Source organism: Giraffa tippelskirchi, chromosome 10 (assembly GCF_054371585.1).
Source record: "Giraffa tippelskirchi isolate mGirTip1 chromosome 10, T2T-mGirTip1v1.2.pri, whole genome shotgun sequence".
NCBI lineage: Eukaryota > Metazoa > Chordata > Mammalia > Artiodactyla > Giraffidae > Giraffa > Giraffa tippelskirchi.
Window position 1 is genome coordinate 142,566,105 of NC_137284.1, and position 16,753 is coordinate 142,582,857.

The following is a 16,753-nucleotide window of genomic DNA, read 5'->3' on the forward strand; positions in this document are numbered from 1 at the left end:
TCACTATCTCCTACTGTGATGCAGTAGGCTAATTAAAAATAGAAATGGAAATAAAAACCACACCCAAGAGGGAATTTTATTATAATTAAGATGGTTACTTCACTGAACTTTAAATTCTTTCTCGTAGTGATAAGCCAAGAAAATCTGTCACCTTTAATATGTAACTTTTATATATTCTTCTGTTAAATTTAATGTCAAAATTTAAAAATAACATTTTAGAATACTTATTTTAGACATTCTTTCTATCCATGTACAGTCCATGTTAATCACACAGACTAATCTTCAGAGTTTTTTGCAAGATTTAAATGTTTTCATTTAAAATCACAGTATATTATTAACTTCTCTCAATGTTAATAAATGGTGGCAAAGTATTCCATTGTATTAGTGAACCTTAATTTATTTAGATACCTTCCATTGTTAAAATTTTATTTTGTTCATGTTTTTTTCTACCATAAACAATGAAGACTTTTTAACTCACTATTTGTGTATAATTGTTTATCTGTAATGGATTCCTAGAAAGGAACTGCTGACCCAGAGTATGAACATTTTTCAGACCTTAGCTATCAACAGCAAAAATGCAACAAAATCCATAAGATTTGAAAACTATTTGTGTTAATTTCATTGAGCTAAACTACTATTTACACATTAAACTTCTATTTACACATTATTTGCTAGCATACTAGCATTTTTCATTTATAAAAAGATAAAAATACGAAATGTAAGAGTCAATGAGCTGTTTTCTTGCTGCTAATGGACTTTTACCATCTTTTCTAGATACAAGGGCTTCTATATCAGATGACTGTATATTTGATTATTTTAGAAGACAGCTCCCTAATCAAGGTTTGTAAGATGGGACTATAGACAGTAATGAGTGGTCATCTATCATCTGAATGTGAGCTATTTAATAATATGTATCTGGTCACGATTTACACATAAGAAACTAGAAGATTATCTTCAAATAGGATTGCCAAAGAACAGTTAACCTTCCTAGAAAGTCTGAACTTCAAATTTTGATTTTTCTAACTCTAGAAATATATAGAAGACAGTAGAACTTTCTTATATGTCAATTTGATTTCCAGTAGTTTTACCAAGTCAAAAAAAAAAAAAAAGACCATTCATCTCATTGTCTAATCTTCATTCCCATCTCACCGAATCTTAAAGCAGAGAGAAGCCTTGAGAGTTCCCTACTCTCACCTCCTACAGATGACAGGACCCAAGCACATCCAACCTTTGACTGACAACACTTGGTGACAAGCAGTTTACCAAACCTCAGTTAATTCATTCCATTGCTTGAGAGCAATGCTCTTTTTATGTTGAGTTTAGAGCACATGTCCCTGTAAATTTTAACTCACCTCTTTAACAGCACAGAGCAAAAAAAAAAAAAAAATGAAGAAACTTTAAAGGTAAACATTTCTGACCAACTCATTTTCCCTAATCCTCCTTGAAATAATAAGAACAAATGTAATGCCTCTTCCACATGACAGATCATAAATATTTTTTAAAGCTATTATTTATTTACCTGAAACTTTCATTTCTTTCAGCCATCCATAATATGATTCAAGTCCCTTTACTATCATATTTTACTCTTTTCTGTCACTATTCAAGCTTGAAGGAAACTGAATACAGTATTGCAGATGTCATCTAACTAGGACAGTCATTCCTTGGTATCTGAGGGGGAACTGGTTCCAGGAACCCCACAGATACCAAAATCTGAGGATGCTCAAGTACCTTATAGAAAATGGCACAGTATTTGCATATAACCCATGCATATCCTTCAGTATCTCTAGATTAATATAATACTAATACAGTGTAAATGCTATGTAAACAGTCACCAGTGCACAACAAATTCAGGTTTTGCTTTTGAGAACTTCTTGAAATTTTTTTCCTATTTTGATCCACAGTTGGTTGAATGCAGATGTGGAACCCATGGATATGGATGCCTAACAATATACAATAAATTATCTTTCTCATTTGCTTCTTTCTAGAACCAGATTCACATTAATGCAATCTAAGATTATATATGTTCTTTTGAAAATTATCCTAAAATACTGACATACTGGCTTTACAAACACTCAAACCTATAAAGTTTTATTTTGATACTGCCACTATGTCTCCTCCATTCTCTTACTTCAGTTTTGGTCTGGTATTTTGGTCTCGTGTACGGAGTCCAACATTTATTCTTGTTAAACGAAGTCTTCTTTGATTCAGCCTTTCATGAACTCGTTCTTGATTATGTCACATTGTACCACACACACATGTATATACCTTATACACACACACACATATCTATACATACATCTGACCTCTTGTCAAAGCTTCAGCCTCTTATATCTAACTATCTGCTATGTATCTTCACATAAATGTCCCTCACTGCTGCTAAGTCACTTCAGTCGTGTCCGACTCTGTGTGACCCCATAGATGGCAGCCCACCAGGCTCCCCCGTCCCTGAGATTCTCCAGGCAAGAACACTGGAGTGGGTTGCCATTTCCTTCTCCAATGTCCCTCACAGCCAAATTCTAATTCATCTAATCCCACACTGCATGCTGTTCCTTCTGTATTCACTATATCTTTGGTAGCAAGTACTATCCATGTAACTACCAAATTAGAAACCTGATAAGTTATCTTTTTTCTTCTTTCCCTTCCACCACTCATATATAGAGAGCCACTGAATCCAATTGATTTTACCTCATAATCCCTTTTATCTTCATCTTAATTAAGTTCAGTTCAGTCACTCAGTCGTGTCCGACTCTTTGCGACCCCATGAATCGCAGCATGCCAGGCCTCTCTGTCCATCACCAACTCCCGGAGTTTACCCAAACCCATGTCCATCGAGTCAGTGATGCCATCCAACCATCTCATCCTCTGTCGTCCCCTTCTCCTCCTGCCCCCAATCCTTCCCAGCATCAGGGTCTTTTCCAATGAGTCAGCTCTTTGCATGAGGTGGCCAAAATATTGGAGTTTCAGCTTCAACATCAGTCCTTCCAATGAACACCCAGAATTGATCTCCTTTAGGAGGGACTGGTTGGATCTCCTTGCAGTCCGAGGGACTCTCAAGAGTCTTCTCCAATACCACAGTTCAAAAGCATCAATTCTTCGGCACTCAGCTTTCTTCACCGTCCAACTCTCACATCCATACATGACCACTGGAAAAACCATAGCCTTGACTAGACAGACCTTTGTTGGCAAAGTAATGTTTCTGCTTTTAAATATGCTATCAAGGTTGGCCATAACCTTCCTTCCAAGGAGTAAGCGTCTTTGAATTTCATGGCTGCAATCACCATCAGCAGTGATTTTGGAGCCCAAAAAAATAAAGTCTGACACTGTTTCCACTGTTTCCCCATCTATTTGCCATGAAGTGATGGGACCGGATGCCATGATCTTAGTTTTCTGAACGTTGAGCTTTAAGCCAACTTTTTCACTCTTCTCTTTCACTTTCATCAAGAGGCTCTTTAGTTCTTCTTCACTTTCTGCCATAAGGGTGGTGTCATCTGCATATCTGAGGTTATTGATATTTCTCCTGGAAATCTTAATTCCAGCTTGTGTTTCTTCCAGCTCAGCGTTTCTTATGATGTACTCTGCATACAAGTTAAATAAGCAGGGTGACAATATACAGCCTTGATGTACTCCTTTTCCTATTTGGAACCAGTCTGTTGTTCCATGTCCAGTTCTAACTGTTGCTTCCTGACCTGCATACAGGTTTCTCAAGAGACAGGTCAGATGGTCTGGTATTCCCATCTCTTTCAGAATTTTCCACAGTTTATTGTGATCCACACAGTCAAAGGCTTTGGCATAGTCAATAAAGTAGAAATAGATGTTTTTCTGGAACTCTCTTGCTTTTTCGATGATCCAGTGGATATTGGCAATTTGATCTCTGGTTCCTCTGCCTTTTCTAAAACCAGCTTGAACATCTGGAAGTTCACGGTTCACATATTGCTGAAGCCTGGCTTGGAGAATTTTGAGCATTACTTTACTAGCGTGTGAGATGAGTACAATTGTGTGGTAGTTTGAGCATTCTTTGGCATTGCCTTTCTTTGGGATTGGAATGAAAACTGACCTTTTCCAGTCCTGTGGCCACTGCTGAGTTTTCCAGATTTGCTGGCATATTGAGTGCAGCACTTTCACAGCATCATCTTTGAGGATTTGAAATAGCTCAACTGGAATTCCATCACCTCCACTAGCTTTGTTCGTAGTGATGCTTTCTAAGGCCCACTTGACTTCACATTCCAGGATGTCTGGCTCTAGGTGAGTGATCACACCATCATGATTATCTGGGTCGTGAAGATCTTTTTTGTACAGTCCTTCTGTGTATTCTTGCCACCTCTTCTTAATATCTTCTGCTTCTGTTAGGTCCATACCATTTCTGTCCTTTATCGAGCCCATCTTTGCATGAAATGTCCCCTTGGTATCTCTAATTTTCTTGAAGAGATCTCTAGTCTTTCCCATTCTGTTGTTTTCCTCTATTTCTTTGCATTGATCGCTGAGGAAGGCTTTCTTATCTCTCCTTGCTCTTCTTTGGAACTCTGCATTCAGATGGGAATATCTTTCCCTTTCTCCTTTGCTTTTCGCTTCTCTTCTCTTCCCAGCTATCTGTAAGGCCTCCTCAGACAGCCATTTTGCTTTTTTGCATTTCTTTTCCATGGGGATGGTCTTCATCCCTGTCTCCTGTACAATGTCACAAACCTCTGTCCATAGTTCATCAGGCACTCTATCAGATCTAGTCCCTTAAATCTATCTGTGACTTCTACTGTTGTTTTCAGACTCATCACATATTTATGAGAAGCACTTTAGTTTCTAAGTGGTCTCCTTGCCATCTGTATGTGTGTGTGTTAAGTTGCTTCAGTCATGTCTGACTCTATGAGACCCCATGGACTGTAACCAACCATGCTTCTCTGTCCATGGAATTCTCCAGGCAGGAATACTGGAATGAATTGCCACGCCTTCCTCCAGGGGATCTTCCCGACCCAGGGATCAAACCCTGGGTTTACCTACTGAGCCACAAAGACCTAAGCCAGTACTGTCATCCTAATGTTGCCCTTCATACCACCATAAAAGTAATCTATCAAAACCAGAAATCTGATTAATACCACTGTATAAAATAAAGCCTGTCAGTAATTCCCAGTTTTCTAACAGTGGTTGAAGTTGGCACAGTCCTGAGATTTAAATTTGTTCTAGGCTTTCTCTTTTCAATTTTTTTAACTTTTAATTTTTAAATAATTTCAAAAAGTACAAAGAACTATATCTATCTACCTATCTAGCTATATTTCCCCCAAATCCATTTTTTATAAATATCATGCTCCTTTATTGCTAAAGAACTTCAGCATTTATTTTCCAAGAACAAGAATAGTCTCTTAAGGAAATTCAACTTTGATACAATACTATTTTGTATCATCCTATAGTTAAGTTTTGCTAAATGTACCAGTGTCCATTAGAACAAAACTTCTCCCTGATTCAGTTTCATGGATTGCATTTAATTGCCATATCCTTTGATTCTCTTTTAATTTGGATCATGTACTCAGTTCTTCCCTGTCACTCACAGCAGTGGTATTGTGAAGATTATGGGCCAGTTGTCTTATGGAACGTGTGGTTTTAAAATTTTGAATTATCTGGGGAGCTTATGATAATCCCAGCTTTGAATTCTGAGCTGGCATTTGTTGTTGACCCTCAAATCTGCATTTTTAAAACGGTACCATAGATAATTCTGATGTTAGTGATCTGCAGACCACACTTAAAACTCACCACACTGGGAGCTACAGTGAGAATCAGAGGGAGGCCAAGCACCAACTGGCCCATCCAACCCTTATTCCTCCTGAGTGGCTTTCATGTACAATTTTTCTTTCAATAATGGTCTGTTATTTAAAAAAATTTTTTTTCACAACCACCTGCTACAGAAGAGAAACCAAGTTGCCTATTATGACATGCAAGACTTCCAGTGAACAGGCCCCTGACTGCCTCTCCAGTTTTACCTCTTGCCATCCTCTGCCTTTCCTTTACACTTCAGCAATGGTGATCATTTTGTAGCCTCAAAATACATCAGTCTTCTCACCTCCTTGCCATTGCTCACGTTGTCTTCTCTGGCTGAAACATAATTCTCCCTCCCTCTCCAACGGATGAGCTGCTTATTACTTAAGGAAGTGTAACAAGACACATATACAGTTCATTAAAGTAAAAGTGAGATAGAATGACTGATATGCATGAATTACATCCTCAGAGAAGGGGATGTAATCCAGCCTGGAAATCCCAGGGAATGTTTTCCTAAATGAACATGACTATGATGGATGATGGATGGAGTCTTTAGGCATTTAGCAGCAAGAGGAGACTCACTTCCTTGAATTCTTAAAAGGTTAGTGTCAACGGTTTTGTGATCTTATTTATATGGAAATTCTTTTCTTACTTGAGATGTAACATGTCTGGGACTGAAGATGAGTACTAATGTTTATTCTCCCCCTGTCTGATCAGAAGAAACTCTACTTGATAGAAAAGACAGGTACAGCAAAGGAGCTGAGGGAGTCTGCTCTTTGTCTTCCATAAGTATTTTAAAATAACCCCAGCAGAACAAATCTGAACATCAGTTGATTTATTTTCATTCTGAATATAGCTAAGTAAAATTTTCCTGATACTATTATCCTGTGTCTTAGTCACTCTCTTTCATAATCAGCCTTTGTTATATAATCTCCTTTTCCTCTTTGTTCATGTTTCTTTAAAAATCTGATGATTATCTGCTTTGCAGAGGTCTCAAGTTATACTAGTCAATGTCTGTGCTAGAGACTGGGCTACAGTATATAGTCTGTTCTCAAGAAGCAAAAAGAGTTTGACAAACAGAGAGACAATAGAAACATAATGGGGTAAGTGCTACTTACTGTGCTAGGGTGTTATACAGGAGTTGTCTGGGGATGAAGAAGTATCAGAGAAAGTTTCTCTGAAAAGGTAATTGTTAGGGTTCCGGGGGCCTAATAAATAAATAACACTTCTTCTTTACCTTTGTAAGTATTAAAAATTAAGACAAAATAGTAGGATAGAATACTAGCAAACTGAGTCCAGCAACATATAAAAAAGATTATACATAGTGACCAGGTAGGATTTATTCTGGAAAAGCAAGGTTGGTTTAACATAACGAAAATTATCCACCTCTGAGAGTAATGAAAATAAAAGCAAAAATAAACAAATGTGACCTTATCAAACTTAAAAGCTTTTGCACAGCAAAGGAAGCCATTAAAACAAAACAAAAACACACAGAATGGGAGAAAATATTTGCAAACAAAGCAATCAACAAGGGATTAATCTCCAAAGTATACAAACAACTCATGCAGTTCAATATAAAAAAAAAACCACCCAATCAAAAAATGGGCGGAAGATCTAAATAGACATTCATAAGACATATAGATGGCCAAGAGGCACATGAAATGATGTTCAACATCACTAACAGAGAAATGCAAATCAAAACTACAGTGAGATACCGCCTCCCACTGGTTAGAATACCCATCATCAAAAAAATCTACAAATGCTGCAGAGGGTGTTGAGAAAAGGGAACCGTCCCACACTGTTGGTGGAAGTAAATGGTACAGTCACTATGCCTAACAGTACAGAGGTAACTTAAAAAACTAAAAACAGAGCTACCATAGGATCCAGCACTCTCACTCCTAGGCATATATCCAGAGAAAGCCATAATTTGAAAGGATACGCGCACCCCAGTGTTCACGGCAGCACTGTTTACAACAGCCAGGACATAGAAGCAACCTAAATGGCCATCAGTTGGGGAACAGATAAAGATGTATTGGCCATAAAAAGAACAAAATAATGCCATTTGCAGTGACATAGATGGACCTAGAGATTGTCATACTGAGTGAAGTGAGTCAGACTGAGAAAGCCAAGTGTCATGATACTGCTTGTGTTTATGTGTGCACATGTGTGTGTGCGAGTGTGTGCGCTTAGTCGCTCGCTTGTGTCTGACTCTTTGCAACCCCATGGATTGTAGCCCACCAGGCTCTGTCCATGGGATTTTCCAGACAAGAATACTCAAGTGGGTTGCCATTTTCTACTGTAGGGGATCTTCCCAACCCAAGGATCAAACATGCATCTCCTGCATTGGCAGGTGGATTCTTGCCCAATTGTGCCACCTGGGAAGCCCGAATATCGCTTATATGTGGAATCTTTTTTAAAAAATGGTACAAATGAAACTATTTATAAAACATAAATAAGAGTCACAGATATAGAAAACAAACTTATGGTTACCAAGGGGGTAAGGAGGAAGGGATAAATTGGGAGATTGGATTGACATATACACACTATGACATACACACACTACTATATATGAAATAAATAACTAATAAAAACCTACTGTATAGCACAGGGAGCTCTATTTGGCTCTCTGTAATGACCTATATGGCAACAGAATCTTAAAAAAGAGTGGATGGATATATGTATAATTGATTCACTTTGCTGTAAAGCAGAAACCAATACAACATTGTAAATCAACTTCTGTTGTTGTTTAGTCACTAAGTCGTGTCCAGCTCTTTGCAACCCTGTGGATTATAGCCCACCAGGCTCCTCTGTCCATGGGATTTCCCAGACATGAATACTGGAGTGGGTTGCCATTTCCTTTTACAGGGGATTTTCCTGACCCAGGAACTGAATCTGTGTCTCCTGCTTGGCACACGGATTCTTCTTCTTTTTTTTTTTTTTAATTTAATTGGAGGCTAATTACTTTACATTATTGTAGTGGTTTTTGGCATATATTGACATGAATCAGCCATGGGTGTACATGTGTCCCCCATCCTGAACCCCGCTCCCACCTCCCTTCCCATCCCATCCCTCAGGATTGTCCCAGTGCACTGGCTTTGAGTGCTCTGTTTCATGCATTGAACTTGGACTGGTGATCTATTTCACATATGGTAATACACCTGTTTTAATGTTATTCTCTCAAATCATCCCACCCTCCCCTTCTCCCAGAGTCCAAAAGTCTGTTCTTTATATCTGTGTCTCTTCTGCTGTCTCACATATAGGGTCATCATTACCATCTTTCTAAATTCCATATATATGTGTTACTATACTGTGTTGGTGTTTTTCTTTCTGATTTCCTTCACTCTATATAATAGGCTCCAGTTTCATCCACCTCATTAGAACTGATTCAAATGTGTTCTTTTTAATAGCTGAGTAATATTCCATTGTGTATATGTACCACAGTTTTCTAATCCATTTGGGCAGATAGATTCTTTACCACTGAGCCAGCCAATAAAAATTTTTAAAAAAAATTAATATAATATACATATTAATAGGATAGAGAACAAAATGCACACAGTTATCTCAGTAAATGCAGAGATAATGTCTGGCAAAATCCAACATCTTCCATGATGTTTTTTTTTTTAAAAAAAAAGATACTCACCAGACTAGAAGTAGATGGGATGTTCCTCAACCTGATAAAGGCCATCGATGAAAATGTCACAGCTAATGTCATAGATGTTGCTTTCCCCCCAAGATCAGGACCAAGATACGGGTGTCTGCTCTCAATATTGCTATTCAACATAATAGAGGTTTAGGCACAGCAATCTGGAAAGAAGAATAAAGACAAGGCATCCAGACTGCAAAGAAGTAAAACTATCTCTATTTGTAGTACACATGATCTTATATATAGAAAATCCTAAGGAATACACACACACATACATACATACACACATGTACATACAAAACCTACTGAAGCTAATAAATGAGTTTGGCAAGGTTGCAAGATAAAAAACACGAAGAATTGTAATGGGTGAAGTGTATGGTATGTGAATTAGATGTCAATAAATCTGTTATAAAAAATCAATTATATGTCTGTAATACTAGCAGTGAACACCCTATAAGTGAAATTAAGAAAAAAATTCTACTTAGAAAGCATCAAAAAGAATAAAATGCTTAGGAGTTAATTTAATAAAAGCGGTATAATACTTGTACACTGAAAACTAGAAAACTGTTGAAATATATTAAAGATGATTTAAATAAATGGAAAGATTCCCCCATGTTCATACATCAGAAGACTTAGTTAAGATGGCAGTATTCACCAAATTGATATACAGACTCAGTGCAATCCTATCAAAATCTCAGCAGAAACAAAAATTAACAAGCTAAACTTAAAATGCAGTGGCAATATAAAAGGCCAGAATAACCAAGACAATTTTCAAAAAAAGAACAAAGTTCACGAACTCATACTTTGCATTTTCAAAACTTACTACCAACCTGCAGTAATCATAACAGTGCAGCACTGGCATAAGGGTAGATACAGAGATCAATGAAGTAGAATTGAGAATGCAGAATGAACCCTTACATTTATTGTCAACTGAGTTTCAACAAATGTGCCAAGACAATTGAATGAAGAAAAAATAGCCTTAAAAATGGTATTGAGACAACTAGATATGCACATGCAAAAGAATGAAGTGGGTGGTGGGGCTCATTCCTTACACCATACACACTAATTCAAAATGGGTGACCCACATGTAAGAGCTAAAACTACTTTTCGAAGAAAAGATAGACATACATTGTAAACATAGTAAGGGGACTTGCTCATTTTAGCTCCAACATGTAAAGGACTGGATTTGGAGAGTAGATCTTTCTTAGAATGTTCTGGATATATTTTACTCTTCTTCCATCTGCCCAGCCAGCCCCCTCTCACTGAAACGTAGGGGGAAGAAAAGCCAAGAAATACTTATTAAGGTCATAGCCCAGGGACACATACCCACTAAAAGACCAAGATTTCAAAAGATTACAGGATGTTTCCTTTCTCCCATGCCTTACCACCACACCAGCATGACTCCAGTATAGTAACAATGGTTGACAGCTGAAAGAGCTGCAAGCAAGACATATATTCTATCTGATAAGTAGTTCTTAGGGAACCCCAAAGACAGCAGGATAGACAAAAATAAGGCTATTGTAGGAATTCCGAGTCTCTGGCAGTAGCTAATACACCAAACATTAAACACACTCATGGTAAATATGAAAAAAGTAAGCATTAAACTTGCCAATATCTGTTGGCAAATTAAAATTGCCAACATCCGCTGGATCATGGAAAAAGCAAGAGAGTTCCAGAAAAACATCTATTTCTGCTTTATTGACTACGCCAAAGCCTTTGACTGTGTGGATCACCACAAACTGTGGAAAATTCTGAAAGATATTTGAATACTAGACCACCTGACCTGCCTCTTGAGAAATCTGTATGCAGGTCAGGAAGCAACAGTTAGAACTGGACATGGAACAACAGACTGGTTTCAAATAGGAAAAGGAGTACGTCAAGGGTCTATATTGTCACCCTACTTATTTAACTTATATGCAGAGTACATCATGAGAAACGCTGGGCTTGAGGAAGCACAGCTGGAATCAAGATTGCTGGGAGAAATATCAATAACCTCAGATACGCAGATGACACCACCCTTATGGCAGAAAGCGAAGAAGAACTAAAGGGCCTCTTGATGAAAGTGAAAGAGGAGAGTGAAAAAGTTGGCTTAAAGCTCAACATTCAGAAAACTAAGATCATGGCATCTGGTCCCATCACTTCATGGCAAATAGATGGGGAAACAGTGGAAACAGTGTCAGACTTTATTTTTTTTTGGCTCCAAAATCACTGCAGATGGTGACTGCAGCCATGAAATTGAAAGACACTTGCTCCTCGGAAGAAAAGTTATGACCAACCTAGACAGCATATTAAAAAGCAGAGACATTACTTTGCCAACAAAGGTCTGTCTAGTCAAGGCTATGGTTTTTCCAGCGGTCACGTATGGATGTGAGAGTTGGACTATAAAGACAGCTGAGTGCTGAGGAACTGATGCTTTTGAACTGTTGTGTTGAAGAAGACTCTTGAGAGTCCCTTGGACTGCAAGGAGATCCAAGCAGTCCATCCTAAAGGAAATCAGTCCTGAATATTCATTGGAAGGACTGATGTTGAAGCTGAAATTCCAATACTTTGGCCACCTTATGTGAAGAACTGATTCATTGGAAAAGACCCTGATGCTGGGAAAGATTGAAGGCAGGAGGAGAAGGGGACGACAGAGAATGAGATAGTTGGATGGCATCACCAACTCGATGGACATGAGTTTGGGTAAAGTCTGGGAGTTGGTGATGGAGAGGGAGGCCTGGCATGCTGCAGTCCATGGGGTCACAAAGAGTTGGACACGACTAAGCGACTGAACTGAACAGTTATCACATGATACATTGAATCAAAAATACATTTCCTCTGGCTCTTAAGTAGTTGAATTTGAAAAATGGGGTTTCAGAGAATGTTGATTTCTATGATTATTTTTAATGAAACCATAGGAAACATCAACCAGATATTGTTAATATATTGTCCAAATACATACTAGCTAGACTTTGCTAATCTATCTGCATGGTTGACTGACAATGAAAGTATAAAATGTATACTTTTGCATATATTTCATTCAATCTATCAACTTCTTAACAAAGAAAATTTTTTAAAAAATTCTGATCTCCTAAATGTCTTTGTACACACCTTGTACTTTAAAAAGTGATTTGCTGTCCTGTGATAATGAGACTTTCATAGTGAACTTTTTGGGTCACGTTTTAGTTTCCTCAAAACATGCAGAAGCACTTAATGAGATTTTTTACTTTATAGAAATGAAAGAGGGTATTTCCTTAGACCTGTGCCTACAAGGTGGCTATCATTATTGATAGCCATGGAAAAGATGTTAAAATGCTTGTCTGCCATTAAGTCACATTTTCAACATGTGGGGCAAGAAGAACAGCCTTGTCTAATTTGTAAATAGTTGAAGAAGGGAATAAAGGACAGGACTACAGTAAAACAATTTATATGCTGTTTCTCTAAATCTATTTGATCATCTTTGAATAGGTCATAGTATGAACTATACCTCAGTTGTTCGATATTATGATAGGTTATAATAAAAACTCATATAGTGAAAAAAGTGACATTTATGGGAAATAAGACTGACTCAGAAGTTAAAAATATGTCACCAGAAAGAGCAGTCAAGTTGAACAGCACTAAAAACTGTAATTTATTTGAAATTCACATTCAGTTTGAATTACATGTCTTTGAAAACCTCTTCCCTGAGAAAGAGAAGTTTAACATGTGATGATATAGTGTGCTTCAGAATATCTATAATAAAAACAATAGACATTGTAGACATGGAGAACCCCACGTGATGAATTTAAGGATATGCATGCATGCTCAGTCATGTTCGACTCTTTGTGACCCCAGGGACTGTCACCCACCAGGCTCCTCTGTCCATGGAATTTTCTAGGCAGGAATACTGGAGTGGGTTGCCATTTCCTCCTTCAGGGGATCTTCCCAAACCAGGGATTAAACCAGTGTCTCTTATGTCTCCTGTATTGGCAAGCAGATCTTTACCACTGTGCCACATGGAAAGCCCAAATTTAAGGATGCTAAGGGTCAAATGCCCAAAAGTCAGTCTACTAAAACAAGCCTATAGATACAAAGTGAACACACATTTTTGGGAAGCTAGAAACTAATTCTTACAAGTCTAGAAACCTATTGCTAATTTTGTTGTTGTTCTGCCGCTTAGTTGCGTCCAACTCTTTGCGACCCCATGGACTGGAGTCAAGCTATTCCTTGCTTGATGGGCTTCCCTTATAGCTCAGCAAGCTATAAGGGGCTTCCCTGATAGCTCAGTTGGTAAAGAATCTGCCTGCAATGCAGGAGACCCCGGTTCAATTCCTGGGTCGGGAAGATCCGCTGTAGAAGGGATAGACTACCCATTCCAGTATTCTTGGGCTTCCCTTGTAGCTCAGCTGGTAAAGAATCCACCTGCAATGCAGGAGATGTGGGTTCAATCCCTGGGGTGGGAAGATCCTGAGTTGTATGCCTGGGCTAGGAAGATCCCCTGGAGAAGGAAAGGCTACCCACTCCAGTATTCTGGCCTGGAGAATTCCATGAACTATACAGTCCATGGGGTTGCAAAGAGTCAGACACAACTGAGCGACTTTCACTTTTCACTTGCTAATAAGTCATATTTCATGTTCAGATTTCTTTATTGACAGGATATCTAACTTGATGTCATTTCATTGGCATGCCACCAGGGGTCAGTGTAATGTGGGCTTCATAAAAGGTGACCTCAGTTGTTCAGTTGCTCAGCTCAGTCATGTCTGACTCTTTGCGACCCCATGGACTGCAGCACACCAGGCTACCCTGTCCTTCACCATCTCCCAGAGTTTGCTCAAACTCATGTCCATTGAGTCGGTGATACCATCCAACCACTTCATCCTCTGTCATCTCCATCTCCTCCTGCCTTCTATCTTTCCCAGCATCAGGGTCTTTTCCAATGAGTTGGCTCTTTGCATCAGGTGGCCAAAGTATTGGAGCTTCAGCTTCAGCATCAGTCCTTCCGATGAATATTCAGGGTTGATTTCCTTTAGGATTGACTGGTTTAATATCCTTGCAGTCCAAGGGACTCTCAAGAGTCTTCTCCAACATGACAGTTCAAAAGCATCAGTTCCTCAGCACTCAGCCTTATTTATGGTCTAACTCTCACATTCATATGTGACTACTGGAAAAACCATTAGCTTTGACTAGACAGATCTTTACTGACAAAGTGATGTCTCTGCTTTTTCATATGCTGTCTAGGTTTGTCATAGCTTTTCTTCCAAGGAGCATCTTTTAATTTCATGACTGCAGTCACTGTCTGCAGTGATTTTGGAGCCCAAGAAAATAGTCTTAGACTGTTTCCCCATCTATTTGCCAAGTGATGGTACTGGATGCCATGATCTTAGGTTCTGATTGCTGAGTTTTAAGCCAGCTTTTTCACTCTCCTCTTTCACCTTCATCAAGAGGCTCTTTAGTTTCTCTTTGCTTTCTGCCATAAGGGTGATGTCCTCTGTATATATGAGGTTATTGATATTTCTCCCAACAATCTTGATTCCAGCTTGGTCATCCAGCCCAGCATTTCACATGCTGTGCTGTGCATATGATGGACATACACATATGATGTATGTTATTGATATTTCTCCCAACAATCTTGATTCTAGCTTGTGATTCATCCAGCCCAGCATTTCACATGACATACTCTACATGTGATGGACATGAGTTTGAGCAAGCTCTGGGAGTAGGTGATGGACAGGGAAGCCTGGTATGCTGCAGTCCATGGGGTTGCAAGGAGTCAAGAGACACAACTGAGCGACTGAACTGAATTGAACTCTCCATATAAGTTAAATAAACAGGGTAACAATATACAGCCTTGACACACTCCTTGACTTTTGAACGTTTTCAGTTTTACCACTACATAAAAGAAAAGGATATCCTGAAGGCTGCAGGCAGTGGAGAGAGGTATTATTGGAAGAGGACACACAAAGAGCAAAAATATCCTATTTTATCTGGGACATAAACATGTCCATTTTTATTAATTATAATATCTAATTAGCCTTACTGTATTACATTCAACTTTTTAAAACGTCTTATTTATCTTAAGAAGACATAATAATATTGCCTATAAAATGTAAATATTGTATAAAAAGTTAAAATCTGCATCAGAGGAAAACACTATAGTGTTCTATTATTCTCACCGATACTATTTAATTGGTTCCACTATTAATTACTGCTAACTGCCACTGTTAACTAGTCCTCTTGTTTTTCTTAAATAATGGCATTTATGTATAGCAAATAATACAGAATAATATATAACTTTAAATAAACAGCTAATTTATACTATATGTTAAAAATAATAATCGTGTGTGTAAGTATTTATTCATTACATATACTGATTCTTTGGTCTGATATAGCTGTGTCCTGAGTTGGTGCTCTAAAAGTTAGTCACTCTGCTATACATGTAGATGCCCTTCCTAGAGCCTGACATGCAGAATGCAGTTCTTAATTGCTTGGTAATTATTGGACAGGTATTTCTACTGTTTGCTCTTCTCCTGAAACAGTTTGATCTAAAGGCTTCCAGAGGAAATATGCACTAATATATTTCATATGTCTGAATGAGACAGTGGCAGGTTGAAGAGAAACTCAATTAAGCTAGCAATTGAGGCAATTGTCAAGAAAGTAAAAAATTAAGTTTTGTTAACCTTAAAATCTAAGTTCAGAAATTTTATGGTATATTCTCTTTTTTAGCAAAAATACCTGGACGAGCCCCTACTTGGCTTCTAAAAAGGTATCTGAGGTAGGAGAACTATACCCGATTTCTTCTACCAGATTACCTCATTCCCTTTCCTCCATCTTAAAAGATTTTGATTTTGAATTAAAGTAACAGGTAAAAGTGACTTTTTGGTAACAATTTCTAGTTGTCTCCTTATAGTCTACATAGTACCTGTGACACAGTATCTGTGACTGCATAGGAGTGCCCATATGGTGCATTTTGAAGGGTTCTGAGATTTCAGTATCCCTAAACTATCCCCAATGTATGCCTTAACATCTGCAGTTAGACATTTATTTCTATGCAATCATCATTGCTTTATCTGAGTTTCTCTCTTCTGGCCTAAGATAATACTTAGAATGAATGACTATCAGATGTTTTACTTTCTATAATAGCAATTGAAGCACTGGTCCCAAAGGGTTGATATTAGTACCTAAAAACTAGAAAAGGGATAGGAAGAGAAGTCAGGGATAGCATAGATAAACACTGTAGTTTTGTCTAAACCAGTAAGTATTATATCACAAGCCCACTTGGCAAGTTTCCCCATCTTCAGGAACAATGATCTGAACAACCATCTCAACAGTGGGTTTGTAAGTATGAGAACAGACTGAATTTGCACAACGGAGGAAACATGGTACGCCTGTTCTTCCTTCCTTGGCCTCTTTTCT

The 16,753-nt window shown here is 38.1% G+C and overlaps 1 protein-coding gene and 1 long non-coding RNA gene across 2 annotated transcripts in view; one reads left to right on the forward strand and one right to left on the reverse strand.

The window, feature by feature from the left end:
• AGBL3 (AGBL carboxypeptidase 3) overlaps positions 1-16,753 on the forward strand; it is a 101,162-nt gene that overhangs the window by 67,736 nt on the left and 16,673 nt on the right. The window contains 2 exon segments of the mRNA XM_081532968.1: positions 775-840; positions 16,064-16,112. Of these exon segments, the coding sequence (XP_081389094.1) occupies positions 775-840; positions 16,064-16,112 (115 nt within the window).
• LOC145523174 (uncharacterized) overlaps positions 1-16,753 on the reverse strand; it is a 52,370-nt gene that overhangs the window by 8,731 nt on the left and 26,886 nt on the right. The window contains exon 2 of the long non-coding RNA XR_014066402.1: positions 9,380-9,543. This is a non-coding gene — a long non-coding RNA (uncharacterized LOC145523174). The remainder of the gene's footprint in view (positions 1-9,379; positions 9,544-16,753) is intronic.